Genomic DNA, 21,324 nt, shown 5'->3' on the forward strand with positions numbered 1-21,324 from the left:
GACCCTGTTACCGGTTCACCAGTTGTCCTTCCCTGGACCACTTTTGGTAGGTACTAACCACTGCATACCGGGAACACCCCACAAGACCTGTCGTTTTGGAGATGCTCTGACCAAGTCGTCTAGCCATCACAATTTGGCCCTGGTCAAAGTCGCTCAGATCCTTACGCCTGCCCATTTTTCCTGCTTCCAACATAGTAAATTCAAGAACTGACTGTTCACTTGCTACCTAATATATCCCACCCTTTGACAGGTGCCATTGTAACGAGATAATAAATGTTATTCACTTCACCTGTCAGTGGTTTTAATGTTGTGGCTGATCAGTGTATGTCAATTAACCCAATTAAATTTCAGCAAGAAACCCTCATTTCTGATGACATTTTGATGACATATAACAATATGTGATTGCTATTAAATCACCCACAATTTCTAAAGGACGCAAACAGGTGAACAAAAAAGACAAACAGAAATTGCAAGTGCGTATGAAGAAACCTGTTCTGTAGTTTGCTGTTTAGGTCCTCCAGGACCTCTAAAGACTGCTGATGGTAGTCCAGCGCTGCCTCTATCAGAGCTGATAACTGACTCACTTGCTCCACCTACAGGTGGGTGAAAGACATGACGTTGACACAGGTTTAGACTCAAGACAGAGAAACTGTGTTGCAGCTGGGCTGTTAGAAAAAGCTGCAGACTATACAATATATATGGGGCAGTGTGTGAAATATGCAATATTCACTGTACCATACTATACACAAACAGTACAAACAGATTATAGATAAAGTTGTCCCATGAAGTATGAGGTCACTTAAAGACAAACTTTAAAATACAGGTGCATCTCAATAAATTAGAATGTCGTGGAAAAGTTCATTTATTTCAGTAATTCAACTCAAATTGTGAAACTCGTGTATTAAATAAATTCAGTGCACACAGACTGAAGTAGTTTAAGTCTTTGGTTCTTTTAATTGTGATGATTTTGGCTCACATTTAACAAAAACCCACCAATTCACTATCTCAAAAAATTAGAATACATCATAAGACCAATAAAAAAAACATTTTTAGTGAATTGTTGGCCTTCTGGAAATTATGTTCATTTACTGTATATGTACTCAATACTTGGTAGGGGCTCCTTTTGCTTTAATTACTGCCTCAATTCGGCATGGCATGGAGGTGATCAGTTTGTGGCACTGCTGAGGTGGTATGGAAGCCCAGGTTTCTTTGACAGTGGCCTTCAGCTCATCTGCATTTTTTAGTCTCTTGTTTCTCATTTTCCTCTTGACAATACCCCATAGATTCTCTATGGGGTTCAGGTCTGGTGAGTTTGCTGGCCAGTCAAGCACACCAACACCATGGTCATTTAACCAACTTTTGGTGCTTTTGGCAGTGTGGGCAGGTGCCAAATCCTGCTGGAAAATGAAATCAGCATCTTTAAAAAGCTGGTCAGCAGAAGGAAGCATGAAGTGCTCCAAAATTTCTTGGTAAACGGGTGCAGTGACTTTGGTTTTCAAAAAACACAATGGACCAACACCAGCAGATGACATTGCACCCCAAATCATCACAGACTGTGGAAACTTAACACTGGACTTCAAGCAACTTGGGCTATGAGCTTCTCCACCCTTCCTCCAGACTCTAGGACCTTGGTTTCCAAATGAAATACAAAACTTGCTCTCATCTGAAAAGAGGACTTTGGACACTGGGCAACAGTCCAGTTCTTCTTCTCCTTAGCCCAGGTAAGACGCCTCTGACATTGTCTGTGGTTCAGGAGTGGCTTAACAAGAGGAATACGACAACTGTAGCCAAATTCCTTGACACGTCTGTGTGTGGTGGCTCTTGATGCCTTGACCCCAGCCTCAGTCCATTCCTTGTGAAGTTCACCCAAATTCTTGAATCGATTTTGCTTGACAATCATAAGGCTGTGGTTCTCTCGGTTGGTTGTGCATCTTTTTCTTCCACACTTTTTCCTTCCACTCAATTTTCTGTTAACATGCTTGGATACAGCACTCTGTGAACAGCCAGCTTCTTTGGCAATGAATGTTTGTGGCTTACCCTCCTTGTGAAGGGTGTCAATGATTGTCTTCTGGACAACTGTCAGATCAGCAGTCTTCCCCATGATTGTGTAGCCTAGTGAACCAAACTGAGAGACCATTTTGAAGGCTCAGGAAACCTTTGCAGGTGTTTTGAGCTGATTAGCTGATTGGCATGTCACCATATTCTAATTTTTTGAGATAGTGAATTGGTGGGTTTTTGTTAAATGTGAGCCAAAATCATCACAATTAAAAGAACCAAAGACTTAAACTACTTCAGTCTGTGTGCACTGAATTTATTTAATACATGAGTTTCACAATTTGAGTTGAATTACTGAAATAAATGAACTTTTCCACGACATTCTAATTTATTGAGATGCACCTGTATAAATGTAAATGCATTAGACAACAAGGTAACACTTTACAATAAGGTTCTATTTGTAAACATTCATTAACAACATTAGTTCACATGAACTAACAAAGAACAATACTTTTACAGAGTTGTAACCTGTAAAGGATGGGCAAGGACGAGGCGGGAACTGGCTGAGCAATCAACGTAAACTTTAATGACAGAACTGAATTTAAACAAATAAACACACACACACACACACACACACACACACACACACACACACACACACACACACACACACACACACACACACACACACACACACACACACACACACACACACACACACACACACACACACACACACACACAGCGGCCGCGTGTGTCTCTCTCTCGAACTGGTGTCCCCAGCTCCTCTTTATCCCTCTCCCACTGATTGGGCTGATTCAGCCCTCCTCCTCGTCACACTCCTTTGCCACCCGATTCAAGCCAGGGAAACCTCCGGCATGACGTACTCCACTCCCCTCCCTTCCTGGAGGGGAGGTGTTGCCCTTCCGGCCATCCTACTGCTGGCAGGTCTTCCCCCGCCTCTCTGGAGCCCTGGGAGTGATATGGGGAGGGAGAGGGGAGAGGGAAAGAGCAAGGGGGAGAGACAGAGAAAGAGGAGAGAGAAAAACTTGCTCGCCGGTCCCCAGACACGCCGTCGCCTGGTCCTCTGTCCTCTGGCATACGACAGCTGCTCCTCTCCTGGCGGACGGCAGCAAGTCCTCCAACCCCTGGTGGACAGAATAGCTCCTCCCCTTCCTGGCGGACGGCAGCGGTTCCTCCGACTCCCGGTGGCCGGCAGTGACTCCTCCGTCCCCTGGCGAACGGCAGCGGCGAGGACTCCACGACAGCGCATCCCTCCTCCTTACTGGGTTTCAGCACCAATGTAACGTGTAAAGGATGGGCAAGGAGGAGGTGGGAACTGTCTGAGCAATCAATGTAAACCTTAATGACAGAACTGAATTTAAACAAACATAAACACACACAGCGGCCGCGTGCGTCTCTCTCTCTCTCTCTCTCTCTCTCGAACTGGCATCCCCAGCTCCTCTTTATCCCTCTCCCGCTGATTGGGCTGATTCAGCACCGGGCGTCCATCGTTACGGCCTGGCTACGCCCTCCTCCTCGTCACAAGAGTTTATTAATCTTGGTTAATATTAATTTTAACATACAGTACACTAATAAACTTTTAAAATCAAAAGTTGTATATGTTAACATTAGTTAATGCACTATGAACTAACATGAACTAGTAATGAACTGTATTTTTATTAACTAACATTAACAAAGATGAATAAATGCTGTAAAAAAAAAATTTTCATTGTTAGTTCATGATATACCTAATGCATTAACTAAGGCTAACGAATGGAACCTTATTGTAAAGTGTTACCGACAACAATATATTAAACCGTGTGGCATTTATTTTTTCAAGAAAGATTGCACAAGCACTTTTAAGGCAAAATATTTTACAAAAATACATTTTTTATTTTAAATCATAAAGCAATAGATATGCTGTTTAAATAAAGACAATAATTATTTGGACATTTTCTGGATGTCAAATGTCAGTGAAACATGCCCATAGTTACTGTGCTGAACTACACAAATGGTTACTCTGTTAGGACACATGTGTGAACTTGAGGGTGACTGATTCATACATTCACTAAAGAAATCACCTTGATACCAGTTGGTTAAAAGTAAAAAATAAAAAATAAGACCAGTCAAACTAAAAGGGAATAAAAGCATAATAGTTATTACTTTAATAGTTGTTATTAGTTTTAACTTACATCATTCTCCAAAAAGTTGAACATGCTCCTCTCAGCAAGTTCTTTGGATTCCTCAAACTTCTCCACCGCTTGTTGGATCTCTTCATCAGGGATCTTGCCCTGACGCTTCTTTTTATAGTCAAAGTCTAACCGTCGACCCTCCAGTTTCTTCAGATGATGCTATTAGAGAAACACAGTATGCTTTAAAATTACTTTTTAAAATTATTTTCTGACATCAAATATTTGCAACTACACTACCTTTCAAAAGTTTAGAGTTTATGTTTCTTGTGATGTTAAAAACCTCTCAAATGCCTGAAAATAATTTGATAGACAAATTTAAATTGTGTCTATGTATGAATTTATTTTAAAAAACTTCTTTTTTTCTTTGGATGAGCTGGACCGGATACTGAAGGAAAAGCATCCAAGTGTGCAGCATACATGGGAAATGATTCAATATTGAATCAAAAGGATCAGGCAGACAACTGTAAGTTGTTTGAGAGAAGGTACAGAATGTGCTGAAGGCAAAGGGTAGCTACTTTGAAAAACCTAAAAATGTTTACTCAGTACATAATTCCCATACTTCAATTTGTCTTGTTTCATAGTTTTAATGATTTCACTATTCATCTATTAAAATGTGGAAAGTAGTAATAATAAAGAATATGTAGTAAAGATACGTGTGTCCAAGTGTTTATCGGGGAGTGTTTTTAAATAGTGGTCAACCAATGTAGGTTTTTCAATGGCCAAAGAAGATACCAGTACTTAGAGACAGAGGTGGCTGATGTCCAATATAATGCTCAAAATTCACTATAAAAAGGCATTTCAATGGTTAATAAATAAATAATACATATTATTTGAAAATACACACACACACACACATATATATATATATTTATTTATTTATTATCCATTGAAAAGGCTGTTGGTAGACTTTGGAACTGATATAAGTTTAGGGTTGAAAATTAACAAAATAATCAATTTCTGTGTTACAACCTCCATTTCCTTGTGAAAACAGACTTCTTGCATTCCAAGACTACAGAGAGTGCTGATAGTGATCTATCAGCCTATTGGCTGAGGTGTTTATATTTTGAAGGGTCTGCAAATGGGTCGCTCTCAAATGCGCATCCATGAGGGGATCCAGCTCACTCAGCCTCTCGAGTGATGTAAGCGCATTGGCATGTTCAGATCAATTTGTTTGAAAGAGAACACTGTACACAAGCTTCATTGGTTTTGCATTAATTTGAACATACCAGCATGCTTACGTCACACGAGTGAACTGGATCCCCTCATGGACGCGCATTGGAGAGTGACCGGATGTAAACAATTATAGTGAAAAGGACTTAAATATTGATCTGTTTCTCACCAAAAGCGATTGCATTGTTTAGGAAGACATTAATTTAACCACTGAAGTCGTATGGATTCATTTTACTATGATTGTCTGTGCTTTCTGGAGCTTTAAAGTGCTGATCACCATTCACATGCATTTTATAGACCTACAGAGCTCAGATACTCTTCTAAAAACCTTTGTTTGTGTTCAGCAGAAGAAAGAAAGTCATACACATCTGGGATGGCATGAGGGTGAGTAACTGACGAGAGAATTTTCATTTTTGGGTGAACTATTACTTTAAGAACTATACCAGCTTTTTTAAGGCCACGGAGATTTAAGGCCATCTCATGTGAGTGGACATCATTTTAAACATATTTCTCAAAAGTACTATCCATTTCTTTAGGGATAAATTTGTTAAATGTAAAAATAAAAAATGCATGTTTAAAATGAAATATTAATAAGTGAACATGACACAGTGTTGTACCACAATCTCTTTGAGATCTTTGTCTTGTAGAGTCTGTAGTGGATCGATGAAGTTCTGTTTCACATTGATATCGAGGGCGTCTTTAATATCAGCCATCTGTTTCATGGCTTCACCAATGTCCACCATCGCAGACCCTGAGAACAACATGTACACACAACAGCATTAGTTCATGTGTTATTCAGTTTTGAATATCACCAATGAAACACTCTTTGACTTCCATATGACTGTAAAAATAATGAAGCATTTAATTATGAAGTAATAAGAGAAACACCTGCAGGATTGTGCTGACATGATGGTACGGGTGGTCAGTATGACTGAATCTTATATAATGGTATGAGGACCTTATACTGTATATAATAGTATAGTTATTTTGCTAGACAGTCAGTGAAAAAATTGTTCATATTGTATATTAAATACCCATGTGGGAATGCCTACTATTGGATAATTCAGTGAATTAAATACTTTACAAATGAAAGGTACTTCATTTAATGTGATTATTTTTTCTATTTATTTTGAACGTGATGGACGCAAGTCAAAAGATAAAATTATTTTTCCATCAGCACAAAAACAGCTTCACATCATGTAACTCCTGATCTGAGTTAAAAACAAAATATTCAAAACCATAAACTAACATTATGAAACAAACAATGTGTCCAACTCTAAATTCTGATTGGATGAGCCACACTTAAAGGGGTGATATATGCACACTTGTGACCATTCATACAACTGAATTCTCTATTAATATGGCAAGTTGCAACATTGCTCTACAAACATAAACAACTTAATTCCGCTCCATGTTGAGCCTAATAAACGATAGAGAAAGACTAATTTTTACTGTGGCACAGTGTATATCGTCATACCATCCAGCCATAAATGAGGTATGTTACAGTACAGAAAAACAACATCAAGAAATTTACCGTAGAGGCTTTAAAGAAACACCACAAGGTGTCAAAGTTGTGTTCAAATGTGAGAAGGACTACCATAATACAAGAAATACATTTCACAATGAACAATGGGAAATTGAGGTTGTGTGACTCAAAAAGACTGTGAGAAAGAGAGAGACTATCAGACAGTGGGAGCATTCCATTGCATTGCAGCAGGATTTCCGTAAGTGTCTGTGCATGTTTGCACTCGATTGTTGGTATGTGCAAACTTTACCGAAAGTGGACTCCTCCCCTAGTTCTCGTCCATATCGCAGCATGCAGTCTCCTAGAAGTCCTTCAGTTTGAGGATAACCCGTCGTCTTCACCTGCCCTCTGATTTTAGAAACGGTATTGAGCATTCCCAGTTTGGCTCTTGATGCTGTGTGGAGATATACACGATATACATGTGACCAAATCATAAATCATAACGCTGCACTCTACACATTTGTTCTTGACTGTGAAATCTCAGTAATTCAGTAGTAGGGATGGGAATCATAAGGAGTGTAACGATTCTGGTTCCAATTATACTTGGCAATTCTGATTCTATTAGGGATTCTTTTAGTATTTTTGAGGATATATTTTGAGGCATCTTTCACTACAAATTGTTACTTGAACAACTAATAGTCAGTAATGACACTAATTTAAGTCACACAAGTCTTAAATGGATAGTTCTCCCAAAATTGAAAATTCTCTCATCATTTACTCACCCTCATGCCATCCCAGATGTGTATGACTTTCTTTCTTCTGCTGAACACAACAAAGATTTTTAGTAGAATGTCTCAGCTCTGTAGGTCCATACAATGCAAGTGAATGGTGGCCAGAACTTTGAAGGTTAAAAAAGCATATAAAGGCAGAATAAAAGTAATCTATTTGACTCCAGCGGTTAAATCCAAACCTTAGAAGAGATATGATAGGTGTGGGTGGGAAATAGATCAATATTTAAGTCCTTTTTTATTATAAATTCTCCTCCCTGCTCAGTAGGTGGCAATATACATGAAGAATGTGAATCGTCAAAAACAAAAGAAGACTGTGGAAGTGAAACTGGAGATTTATGGTAATAAAGGACTTGATATTGATCTGTTTCTCACCCACACCTATCATATAGCTTCTTATGATTTGTTTAAACCACTGGAGTCTTATGGATTATTTTTATGCTGCCTTTATATGCTTTTTGAAACTTCTCTGGAGCTACAGAGCTGAGACATTCTTCTGAAAATCTTTGTTTGTGTTCATCAGAAGAAAGAAAGTCATAGACATCAGTGATGACATGTGAGTGAGTAAATAATACAATAATTTTCATTTTTGGGTGAATAGTCAATCTGTGTATCATTCGTTCCTTCCATATTCAATTAAGAATCCAAAACCAGAAAAACAAAAAACAACTTGTCATTTCATGAATCATTTACAAAACCAATATTAAGAAACGAATAATAACTTGTTTTTCGTACTTTCGATTTTATGCTCAAGTTAAAAACAGGGAATGGGAAAAATGGCCAGAGGACACTGTGCATTTTAATAATTTGATTTTCCATCTAAAAAGAAACTAAAAGTGGTGAAAAATTTATTTGCACATGTGGGTGGCCCTGAAACACCCCTTTCTTTTGATTGATTAGTCTGTTCTTCCTCAATGCCATGAGACAGAATAACAGTTCACTGCTGTTAAATTGTTCAGGTGAATTTGTCTCAGTTAATATTACCGAAATACTGAAAATAACCCTAAATCCACAAGACTACAGAAGCATAGACCTACACTGTAAAGAAACAGGCTTACATGAATGCTTATGTGAGAGCGAACAGTAAAATTGACTGCTGTAGCTGTTATAATTCTCTGCCATGAATGCAGCCTATAACTTCATCTGTCTGCTTTGATGCTTTTTAGACTATATATTGCTTGAACCGCATTTTGTTTTGTTCATAGCACTGCAATATGTAAAATGACAATAAACCCAACTGAAGCAGATCAGTTAACAGGTATTTGACTAAAATAACTGAGAACTGTCGTAATGTTTGCATTTAGACAAAATGCATGTATAGCCAGGGTAGGTTATAATTGGCAGAAACGGTGCCCCGACTTTTTTCGCCCTTTTTGTTGTTTTATACTTTTTTACATCATGCAGTAAACACTGATACATATTAGCATATCATAACATTATTTATGTTATTATGCACTATTTAGTATGACCATTCCTCCTTGATTTTGGATTCCAGCATGTAATGATGTTTTTTTCCCTGGGCAGACAGACAGCAGAAGATATGGGAGGCGGCAGAGGCGAGGGAAGTTTTATGCCGGTAGCCGCTCGAGAAAATTACCCTAATGAAATTGCAGTGAGCGATTCTTTCATTGCTCTACTGGTTTCTCATGTTAGACAAAGCACGAAACAGCGATGCCAATTTAAAATGCTTATTTAAAGCAATAATTATCGGGACGCGGCACACAGTTTGTAAAATCGTGACTGTCCTGGTATTATCGGGACATCGGCCACCCTAACTGCGAATGCCAGTACGGACTAGCCAGCTGTGCCCAGAACTGATAAGCTGCACTGTTGATGTTTCCCTGTGCACTTATAAATGTACAGAACAGTTTTTGTGGCACGATGAATGATAACTGTAAGAAGACATTTGGCGTACAGAGCGAGGGACTAACTTATAAACATCTAATGCTGGAGCACGCTAGCACAAAGGCGAAGCACCTTCATCAGTGACTGAATTCAGTGAACATAATACTGTTATGTATGTGTTATAGGCATTGTGATGAGACAGTATAGTTTCAATAAATATGGCGCATTTTGGAGTATAAATAATAAAGAATTTAATTTTAACTGAGACTAATTCATCTGAACAATTTAACAGCAGTGAACTTAATTCTGTCTCATGGCATTGAGGAAGACGCTGTAGGTTGGCCATCAAAAGAAAGGGCCGTTTCAAGGCCACCCACATGTGCAAATTCATTTTTCACCTCTTTTAGTTTCTTTTTAGATGGAAATCAAATTATCAAAATGCACAGTGTCACAGTGGCCATTTTTCCCATGATTAATAAAAGTCATTTTTCTGATTTTGGATTCTTAATTGAATATGGAATGAACAAGGATACATGGATTACTTTCTCTTTAAGCACACATTAACTGATAACTCATGAGTTCACAACTGATTCTTGAGTCTTTTTCAATGATTCATTAAGAATAACTGGTTCATAAGAGTCATTCCTTTGTGAATCAGACAACACTGGTCACAATCTAAGTTTGTTGTTTTGTGCGGCCCAACGCAACAGATAGATGTGATTGTCTATGTAATATTTTATCTTGTGTATTATTCATATTTAATTTAGAATGTTAACTCACAACTCGGCTGAAACATAATTTCTGTTGCTGTAGCACTGTACTATTCATTCGCTTCAGTGCTGCAGGAGACACTGTCAAAATACTTTAGTACAGAGTTCAGTCTGTATTGGCGGAAAACTGTTCATCATTTTGTTCTAGTGTTTGTTTTTTTTATTCTGGTTCTTAACCAGAACTCATTCTCGATTCCCAACCCTACTTAGTAGGTAATGATTAAGGGTGTTCTCAGACCTGTAGCTCGTTTGATTTGTTCAGAAAAGGGACTAAAACTGTTAAAATGTTGCATTCACAAGGCAACATTTCATAACGGACCACAACTGTGTCAATAAAAGTCACATGTGAGCAAACTGTTCCCTTATTGGTCAGAATGCATGTGCGCTGTTCCGGGATTTAGATCGTCCATTAATATGGCAGTTAAAATGGCATACCTGTTCAAATTTGTCAACTGTTAAAAATTGTTGAGTGCTGTTTATGTCAAGCTTATGAAAAGTGTCGCCGTGTGGAACAGAATGCACATTCCAGTCAGAGGTTGCACTGCAAATACACATTATCAGACACATGGATGATATAAGTTGTACAATTTACGTTACTGTTAATTTTATCCATCACTATTTGTTTTTGCATTACTTCTGCATTGAAAAATGCCTGTTCTCACGGTCACAAAGCTCTCTCCCTCTCTCTCTCTGTCAAAAAGTTGCCGCTGTCTGAAAGAGAGAAACAATCGTACTAAAATGACCTCAGGAATTATTTAACAACTTCCATTTTAAACGTGCAACTATATCTAATAAAGTTGCAAAAAGGCTATATCCGCATTTTGATGATGAATTACAGTGACAAGCTGACCAAAAGATTTCTTCTCCAAAGATCCATCAGGTATGTTCATGGTTTTAATAGGGATATTGTATGGTTCATTGGTCCGTTGGGTCGGATTGCACACTCACCACAAGCAAACCACTCCAGAGTTTGTGGATTGATTGTTTTGGAGCAGATGCGAGTGCGACTGCCATGTTCATATGTGCCTAAACGAACCTAACTAAGGAAGAAAATGCACCAGGTTCTGAAACAAATGCTCCAAACGAGCCAGGTGTGAAAATGCCCTAAAACTAAAAATGCTAAGTTGTGAATTTTTCGTGAATACTGCATTAATATTTTATATGTTCTGATTAATCTCAAACTTTGGTGGATATCTTTATACCTGGGTTTGGTTGGAGGTATTCCGTGGTTTTAGTAATAAGCTCAAAAACAGACTTGTTGGTGACTTCTATTTTCTGTAAAAGTGGTAAAACCAGATTAGATGTTAAGAGTAAATATAGTTCTCACATACTCCGATCAGCCACAACATTAAAACCACCTGCCTAATATCATGTAGGTCCCCCTCATGCTGCCAAAACAGCGCCAACCCGCATCTCAGAATAGCATTCTGAGATGATATTCTTCTCACCACAATTGTACAGAGCGGTTATCCGAGTACCCGAAGACTTTATCAGATCAAACCAGTCTGGCCATTCTCTGTTGACCTCTCTCATCAACAAGGCATTTCCATCCACAGAACTGCCGCTCACTGGATGTTTTTTTTTTTTTTTTGCCACAATTCTGTGTAAATTCTAGAGACTGTTGTTTGAGAAAATCCCAGGAGATCAGCAGTTACAGAAATACTCAAACCAGCCCATCTGGCACCAACAATCATGCCACGCTTCAAATCACTGAGATAAAATTTTATCCCCATTCTGATGGTTGATGTGAACATTAACTGAAGCTCCTGACCCGTATCCACATGATTTTATGCACTGCACTGCTGCCACATGATGGATGATTGTTGGTGCCAGACAGGCTGATTTGAGCATTTCTGTAACTGCTGATCTCCTGCGATTTTCACACACATCAGTCTCTAGAATTTACTCCAAATGGTGCCAAAAACAAAAACACTTCCAGTGAGCGGCAGTTCTGTGGACGGAAACGCCTTGTTGATGAGAGAGGTCAACAAAGAATGGCCAGACTGGTTCGAACTGACAAAGTCTACAGTAACTCAGATAACCGCTTTGTACAATTGCTGTGAGAAGAATAGCATCTCAGAACGCTATTCTGAGATGGCGGTTGGCGCTGTTTTGGAGGCACGAGGGGGACCTACACAATATTAGGCAGGTGATTTTAATGTTGCGGCTGATCGGTATAAATCATATATCAAATCATGGATGTGAAGGTTTCCGCACGGGGCTCATTTGTGCCACTTGTCTCTTACCCGCTCCATTTCCATGAAGTCTTCATCAAGCTTTGTCCCTTCGGCACCACTTATCTTCTCACTCAATAACTTTACGAAAGAGAGAGAGTGAGAGAAATTAGATTAGGGACAGGAAGCAGTGACATTAAGCACGCTGATATTGCATGATATTTCCCTGCGCACACATTGGGGTTGGCGGCACTAATAACTATAATATCGTAGCTTGAAAAGAGTCATCACGAGTCTTTTGTGTGTCCCTTTTACTGTTTAAACCAGCAGTTGTAATATTCCTCAATAAAATTTAGTTTAAATACAATCAACCATAGTTGTTTATATAAGTCCACCATTAGCCTATAATGTGTTGACACACTACTGCACAAAGCAATCCAACTCTCTATTTGGGTAGTTGATGCAAAACATGTCCCTAAACTTTTTTCTTTTTTTTATCGATATTAAGAGTTTAGGTTAAAATTCTTGTGAATATACAGTTGACGTCAGAAGTTTACATACACTTAGGTTGAAGTCATTAAAACTCATTTTGTAACCACTCCACAGATTTAATATTAGCAAACTATAGTTTTGGCAAGTAATTTAGGACATCTACTTTGTGCATGACAAGTAATTTTTCCAACAATTGTTTACACAATTTCAGTGGGTCGTAAGTGTACATACACTAAGTTAACTGTGCCTTTAAGCAGCTTGGGAAATTCCAGAAAATGATGTCAAGCCTTTAGACAATAAGCCAATTAGCTTCTGATAGGAGGTGTTCTGAATTGGAGGTGTACCTGTGGATGTATTTTAAGGTCTACCTTCAAACTCAGTGCCTCTTTGCTTGACATCATGGGAAAATCAAAAGAAATCAGCCAAGACCTCAGAAAAAAAAATTGTGGACCTCCACAAGTCTGGTTCATCCTTGGGAGCAATTTCCAAATGCCTGAAGGTACCACGTTCATCTGTACAAACAATAGTATGCAAGTATAAACACCATGGGACCACACAGCTATCATACTGCTCAGGAAGGAGACGCATTCTGTCTCCTAGAGATGAGCGTAGTTTGGTGCGAAAAGTGCAAATCAATCCCAGAACAACAGCAAAGGACCTTGTGAAGATGCTGGAGGAAACAGGTAGACAAGTATCTATATCCATAGTAAAACGAGTCCTATATCGACATAACCTGAAAGACTGCTCAACAAGGAAGAAGCCACTGCTCCAAAACCGCCATAAAAAAGCCAGATTACAGTTTGCAAGTGCACATGGGGACAAAGATCTTACTTTTTGGAGAAATGTCCTCTGGTCTTGTCACAGTCTGTCTCCCTTGTGTTTCCTAGGACTCTTATTTTGAAGTGTTTCCCCCAGACTATGTTTCCCAGTATGCTCTGCCTTCATTCCTGCCATCGGTTCCTGATCATTCTCACCTGTTTTCCATTCCCTCATTAGTTCTTGTTTGTATATATACCCTCTAGTTTTTACATTCCTTTGTCAGTCCTTGTTTGTTGTTAGTTGAGTTCACGTTTGTTTATTCACTTTTATCATATTATTAAAGCTTGCAATTAGATCCTACGTCTCCCATCTCATCTCAGCAATGACTCCTTACAGGTCTAATGAAACAAAAATTGAACTGTTTGGCCATAATGACCATTGTTATGTTTGGAGGAAAAAGGGTGAGGCTTGCAAGCCGAAGAACACCATCCCAACCGTGAAGTATGGGGGTGGCAGCATCATGTTGTGGGGGTGCTTTGCTGCAGGAGGGGCTGGTGCACTTCATAAAATAGATGGCATCATGAGGAAGGAAAATTATGTGGATATATTGAAGCAACATCTCAAGACATCAGCCAGGAAGTTAAACCTCAGTCACAAATGGGTCTTCCAAATGGACAATGACCCCAAGCATTCCTCCAAAGTTGTGGCAAAATGGCTTAAGGACAACAAAGTCAAGGTATTGGAGTGGCCATCACAAAGACCTGACCTCAATCCGAAAGAAAATTTGTGGGCAGAACTGAAAAAGCGTGTGTGAGCAAGGAGACCTGCAAACCTGACTCAGTTACACCAGTTCTGTCTGGAGGAATGGGCCAAAATTCCAGCAAATTATTGAGAGAAGCTTGTGGAAGGCTACCCAAAACGTTTGACCCAAGTTAAACAATTTAAAGGCAATGCTACCAAATACTAACAAAGTGTATGTAAACTTCTGACCCACTGGGAATGTGATGAAAGAAATAAAATGAAATAAATAATTCTCTCTACTATTATTCTGACGTCACATTATTTAAATAAAGTTGTGATTCTAACTGACCTAAGAAAGGGAATGTTTTCTATGATTAAATGTCAGGGCTTGTGAAAAACTGAGTTTAAATGTATTTGGCTAAGGTGTATGTAAACTTCTGACTTCAACTGTATATGGAAAGTGTATATGCTGTGACTAATCACCATTTCTTTTAAAGGAATAGATCACCCAAAAGTAAAATTCTGTCAACATTTACTCATGTCATTCCAAAACCTGTATGATTTACTTTTTTCAGTGGAACACAAAAGTTGAAATTTGAATAATGTACTGGTCAATATTTCCCATGCAATAACAAAGAATGGATACTCAAGGTTAAAAAAGGACACAACATTTTGATTTATTCTTTTTCTATGGAAGAAATAATAGCTGCTTTTCCACCATCAGGCCGAACAGTTCTCCGTGCCGATCCGGGCCAGTTGGCACGATTATGCTTATTTTTTCCACTGTGGTGCCATGAAATCAGTAGAGTGTACATAACAGATCCGTGTGAGAGGTAAACGTTGGAGCGAGTGTGGCGCACTATGAAGGATGATCGCATATTCCAGTTTTTGGGACTGCTTTTTTCCATGGTTTTACTCTGCTAACAAAGAGCAAAGACACGGGACATGTCGCAAAAAGGAAAGTAAAGAGAAAAAGGAGCGAGGCTTGAGTTTACAACCGGACACGAACATGCAAAAAGGTAAAAGTTCCCTGACTAGCTTGAAACAGTTAAAAGGATATTTATTGACAATGTATTATATAAGTATTATATGAAATTAGTATATGAGAATATATAGTTTTTTTTTTTAACAAGCTAGCAATCTACTTTCCTGATGAAAAAGGTGCGTAGAAAAATAAATGTAGGCTACAATATTAGTTAAACCATTATAATAAAATCATGAAGATACACTAAACGAGTCGCCACATACTAAAGCCATTCAACCAGCATGGTTGAGTACGGTTAGCCAACCGTGCCGAGAATTCCGGGCCAAGAACGGTTTATAATCGTGCCATGCCGAACCTTGATCCAGTGGAAATGCTACTGTAACATTCCATACCGTGCTCAGAATCGTTCGGCCCAATGGTGGAAAAGCAGCTAATGTGATATGGGTTTAGAACGATATGAAGGTGAGTAAATGATAACAGAATTTGTATATTTGGGTGAATATTGGGTAATCCAAAGTTTTTCACCATTTTTAATTACCTTTTGGCCTTCACTAGTTCATTTTAAATGGTACTGCAGTGTGGCAAATACATATTAAAAGTACAAATATTCTCTAAATTAACATTGTCATAAAAGCTTCCTGCATAACAATAATAAATATAGCAAAATGCTGATTAAAATAGTATATGATGGAGAACGGCATGTCACACCACAGGACATGTCAACTTCCCCAAAATATTTCATGTAAATTACCCATTTAGAAACGCAATAATAGCTAGGCTGAAGTAAATGTCTATAGCTGTTGTTATGTAACACTGACCGTGAGTAGCAATGGGAAAAGCAATTATGTCAGTCAGTGTGTGTAAAAGCAACAGGCTACTGCACTGTATCAGGCAAACCTCACTAATGGTGAGTGCTAAACATAACAATCCAAACTAGTTAAGCACCATTAATAATCAAAAGTGGATTAACATTTCTCACATAGCAGAATGCAAGGTCTGTTTTTGTTAAGCAGGTCACTGGAAACAGACTGGGCAATGTATAATGGTAGGACCATTTTCAGCATCTGTGTATTGATATTTATTAGACATAGCTTTGGACAGTCTACTATTTGAGTGATTTTTTTTCTAAATTTTGTAGCTTAACTTTTTTTAGCAGCTGTGTTTTAAAGGCAGCGAATTGAGAGACACACCTTCTCAGAGAGAAGCCCTCGGAGAGAAACTCTTACACCCTGTCTACACCAGACTCGACAGTAAACAGCAATTTGCACTGTATGCTATAGCGCTACTCCTGCCAACAAGACAAATAAACGGTTCAGAGCGTTCATTTCTATGCATCCAGTGTAGACTGCCTCAAGCCATTGCAGCGTGACACAACGCGACATCACTCGGTGTAGACAGGGTGTAACATATCAACTGCCTTCAACAATCATTTAATAAAATGTAATGTAGTTTTTAAATTTAAAATAATGGCAATTACTGCCGGAGTTCAAAACGCCTGCGGTGAGCAATATTTCAATTGCACTTTATTTTACAGTGCGTGTACTTTTACTTACAGTTTACTAACCCAAGAAAGTACTGAGTAATATAAGGTAACTACCTGTACTTAATATGGATTAAGGTTAGAGTTAGGGTTACGGTTAGAACCTAGTAATTACTACAGTTGTTGTAATTATATAGTATGTAAATGTACAACAGTACTGTAAAATAAAATGCTACCAATATTTCTGTTGTTATACATCTCTGTATGTTCACATTTTTCTTTTATATTTTTTCATACTATGACAGATTTGTGCAATAAAAGGATATACACCGATCAGCCACAACATTAAAACCACCTGCCTAATAGTGTTGTCACTGTACCAAAATTTCAGTAGTCGGTACCGATACCAGTGAAATTTTGCAGTTCTCGATACCATAGCAAAAATATGCTAATATGATAATGTGCTATTGAAAACACCAGTTTAGTTATTTTTTATTATTTACAAATTATTTTAATAATTATAGTTTCATAAAGTTAATTTAATTTAATGATCAAAATGGTGTCTAATCAATAAATTCTTAAAACTTTTAACAAGTGAAAACAGAACTTTTCAACATGTCATTGCATTTTATTTTTGTTGTTATTTTGATTATTATTATTTTTATTATTACAATGAATATTACATTTTACTATACAATATTTTTATTCAGTTTCTCCAATTTCAGGCATCTAGATTTTATTTTGAATTGTGCCTTTATTATGACAAGTGTTTTTTGCTGGAAGCTTCAATTTAACGGATAACAGTTCACGACACGTCTCAGTGTGATCATTGAAGACTTAAGTCACGTCTGAAATCTCATCCCTTTACACTGGCCTTTAGGTCTGACAAATGAAATGTAGGACACAGTTTTGGAGTGTTTGTATTTTAGACTATTGGTGTTTGTGTATGTGGTAATTCTTAAATGTTATGTTTTAAATTTTATTACTGTGAAGCAATTTGGTCAACTCTATTGTTTTAAATACAATATAAATAAGGGGGGCCTGGGTAGCTCAGTGGTAAAAGACGCTGGCTACCACCCCTAAAGTTCGCTAGTTCGAATCCCAGGGCGTGCTGAGTGACTCCAGCTAGGCTTCCTAAGCAACCAAATTGGCCCAGTTGCAAGGGAGGGTAGAGTCACATGGGGTAAACTCCTTGTGGTCGCCATAATGTGGTTCGTTCTCGGTGGGGTGCATGGTGAGTTGAGCGTGGATGCCGCGGTGGATGGCGTGAAGCCTCCACACGCGCTATGTCTCCGTGGCAACACGCTCAACAAGCCACGTGATAAGATGCGTGGGTTGACGGTCTCAGATGTGGAGGCAATTGGGATTCGTCCTCTGCCACCCGGATTGAGGCGAATCACTACACGACCACAAGGACTTAAAAAAGCACACTGAGCATTCCAAATTAGGGTGAAAAGGGAAGAAAAAAAAACGATATAAATAAAGCTGACCTGAGATTAAAGCGCAGATGCTGTGATTTTAATTATATAAATATATATTTTACATGTGCTGCATGGTTCACAATGGATAAGTGCTCTGCTGTGTCATCTGTTACAACCTGAATCATTCTCAATGTCTGTGGAGTTTCTAGTGGATAAGTGGTCAGATTTATTTAAAGTACACAGCTCGTCCACAGTAAGATTGCAGCCTTTAGCGGTTTAATAAATCACATTAGGACATGTCATGATTTTAATCTGATTAATTGTCCATTTCAGTGCACAGGGAGTAACAGAGTAGGCATTCAAATAATCTTGTGAGCATTTTAAAGTTGCCGTGTGTCAGTCATACTGCACGCTGGTACCGGCTAGAGTCGGTGCTCGGTACTACCAGTACTGCAGAAACACTGGTATCATATCTTTTTTTATTTTAGTATTGACTTGGTGCCGAAGTACTGGTACTTTTGACAACACTACTGCCTAATGTTCTGTAGGTCCCCCTCGTGCCGCCAAAACAGTGCCAACACGCATCTCAGAATAGCATTCTGAGATGATATTCTTCTCACCACAATTGTACAGAGCGGTTATCTGAGCTACCGTAGACTTTGTCAGTTCGAACCAGTCTGGCCATTCTCTGTTGACCTCTTTCATCAACAAGGCGTTTCCATCCACAGAACTGCCGCTCACTGGATGTTTTTTATTTTTGGCACCAATCGGAGTAAATTCTAAAGACTGTTGTGCGTGAAAATCCTAGGACATCAGCAGTTACAGAAATACTCAAACCAGCCTGTGGATTTTCACACACATCAGTCTCTAGAATTTACTCCGAATGGTGCCAAAAACAAAAACAAAAAAACATCCAGTGAGCGGCAGTTCTGTGGATGGAAATACCTTGTTGATGAAAGAGGTCAGCAGAGAATGGCCAGACTGGTTTGAACTGACAAAGTCTACGTTAACTCAGATAACCACTCTGTACAATTACGGTGAGAAGAATAGAATCTCAGAATGCTATTCTGAGATGCGGGTTGGCGCTGTTTTGGCAACACAAGGGGTACCTACACAATATTAGGCAGGTGGTTTTAATGTTGTGGCTGATTGGTGTAGTAGTTATTTAGCCCATTTATTTGTTGAATATCTGTAAGTCACCCTACTGAAGAGCTGGGCTTAGCGTCCATTTATCCTTAAAATATGTGTCTGTTTTAAAAAACCAACCCAATTATACAGAGCTAGTTGAAAAATCTTAGATAACACACCAAATAGTTGATCTTGAAAATATGCAGTTTTGTACATCCCTAATATCTAAGCCCACACATCTCATACAAAGCATAAAATGTGGCTATATGAAGTGGCCTACATTTATATGAACACTTGTCTAAGTTCTCGGAGTACTGACCTAATTCTACCTCTGGTTCACCAACACCAGCCCTAACTGATGTTGTAGCTTGTCTGCTGACAGATTGTTTACCACAATGCAATATTACACTAATGTGAGTCATGAAGGTGCGAGGTCAGAAGGTGCTAAACGTGATCTTTGCAAGATCCTCCTGTCTCATATAAAGCGTCATATCATACATTTGTTTTAGCATTTTATTTTTTCCCTCAGGGCCACTTAAAATGTCCAGATTTGTATAATAATTTAGTTTTCCATGACCAATTTCCACTATCTCCCAGACTCAAAGAATTATAATTAAATGTGCCACTTTTTGTTACTGAAGTTTTAAACTTTCAATGTAAATACGCTCATTGCATGTGGAATGAGTCACAGCGCTTTGCTGCATTTATTCATGGGATGCAGGTTTGCTGTCTAACATTGATTTTTACTGGCCATCCTTCAACAATAACCTCAAAATCTTAAGATCAGGGAATGATCAGGGTTAGGGATCTTGTTCAAAATAAACTGCTCATTTTTTATTGTTGGGATTAGAGCTGTCGAAATAAGATTTTAATGCATGTGATTCATTTAAAATGTTTAACATGATTAATGCATTTACCATTTTGACATTAGATTCTGACATTTTATTCAGCTCCATGCGAGTTCAAAACACTGGCTGGAACAGGGTGGAACCTTTGTGATGTGTCCGACGCGCACACCACAAACACACAAGAGTGATGGAGAAAGGACCTCTTTAAGCATAACTGTGTGCACAAAACTAACCCAAATGGGGCTTGTGACAAAAATAAAGTACTTAGCGTCCTTTGTATGATGGAATTGAATTATCACAAAAGCAAGTCAATTCTCAACTATCAACTAAAAGCCAAACGCACTATACATGGCTTTGATGAGGGAACGCAGTGGCAGGCTAGCTTGTTGGTGTTGTCCTGTGGAAGGTCTATCGACAATCACATGGACAGCAAACTAAAGTTGCATTCACATGAATTACTGGAGTGAAGCATTAGCGTTTCCCCGGTGCAGTGTTGTGCTTCCATCTTACCAAACAATTTGGATTAAGTATCATTACGTGGGCAGTACCAACGCTTAAAGCAAAACAAGTTCAAAGTGGCACAAATCATGTGAATGCGGCTTCACTATTACTGTAGCAAAGTGGATCACCACAGCCTATTGTGGAGAGTGAGGGTTTAAGAGATTTAATGGCCAATACAATGAATATGCAACCTACGGGGAATTGTTATTTTAATAAGTCAACCTTCCACCGACTTTTAGAAATATTTCATGTAACTTGAATTGGTGCCATTTTAGTGCATTTCTATCTTTATACTGTGGAATTCTTTGTTTGGAAAATTTTAATAAAACATTGTTACATATTGAAGAAACTACATGCATTTTGACAGGAAAAGAAGTATATATATATATATATATATATATATATATATATATATATATATATATATATATATATATATATATATATATGAGAGAGAGAGAGAGAGAGAGAGAGAGAGAGAGAGAGAGAGAGAGATTTTACAGCAGTCAAATTACAGCACTTTCAAAATCTGTGATTATTAACTATGGAAAATTGTGCAATTAATTG

The 21,324-nt window shown here is 38.4% G+C and overlaps 1 protein-coding gene across 6 annotated transcripts in view; it reads right to left on the reverse strand.

The window, feature by feature from the left end:
* LOC127450959 (endophilin-A3-like) overlaps positions 1-21,324 on the reverse strand; it is a 63,960-nt gene that overhangs the window by 5,287 nt on the left and 37,349 nt on the right. For 3 of the 6 annotated variants that reach the window (XM_051715454.1, XM_051715459.1, XM_051715460.1), the window contains 6 exons: positions 12,475-12,543; positions 11,431-11,503; positions 7,136-7,279; positions 5,978-6,111; positions 4,191-4,349; positions 490-593 (listed from right to left, as the gene is read on the reverse strand). In XM_051715454.1, coding sequence (XP_051571414.1) covers positions 490-593; positions 4,191-4,349; positions 5,978-6,111; positions 7,136-7,279; positions 11,431-11,503; positions 12,475-12,543 — 683 coding nt within the window. The remainder of the gene's footprint in view (positions 1-489; positions 594-4,190; positions 4,350-5,977; positions 6,112-7,135; positions 7,280-11,430; positions 11,504-12,474; positions 12,544-21,324) is intronic. The other 3 variants (XM_051715468.1, XM_051715475.1, XM_051715464.1) reach the window with 2 other exon arrangements.

This window comes from Myxocyprinus asiaticus, chromosome 2 (genome assembly GCF_019703515.2).
Source record: "Myxocyprinus asiaticus isolate MX2 ecotype Aquarium Trade chromosome 2, UBuf_Myxa_2, whole genome shotgun sequence".
NCBI lineage: Eukaryota > Metazoa > Chordata > Actinopteri > Cypriniformes > Catostomidae > Myxocyprinus > Myxocyprinus asiaticus.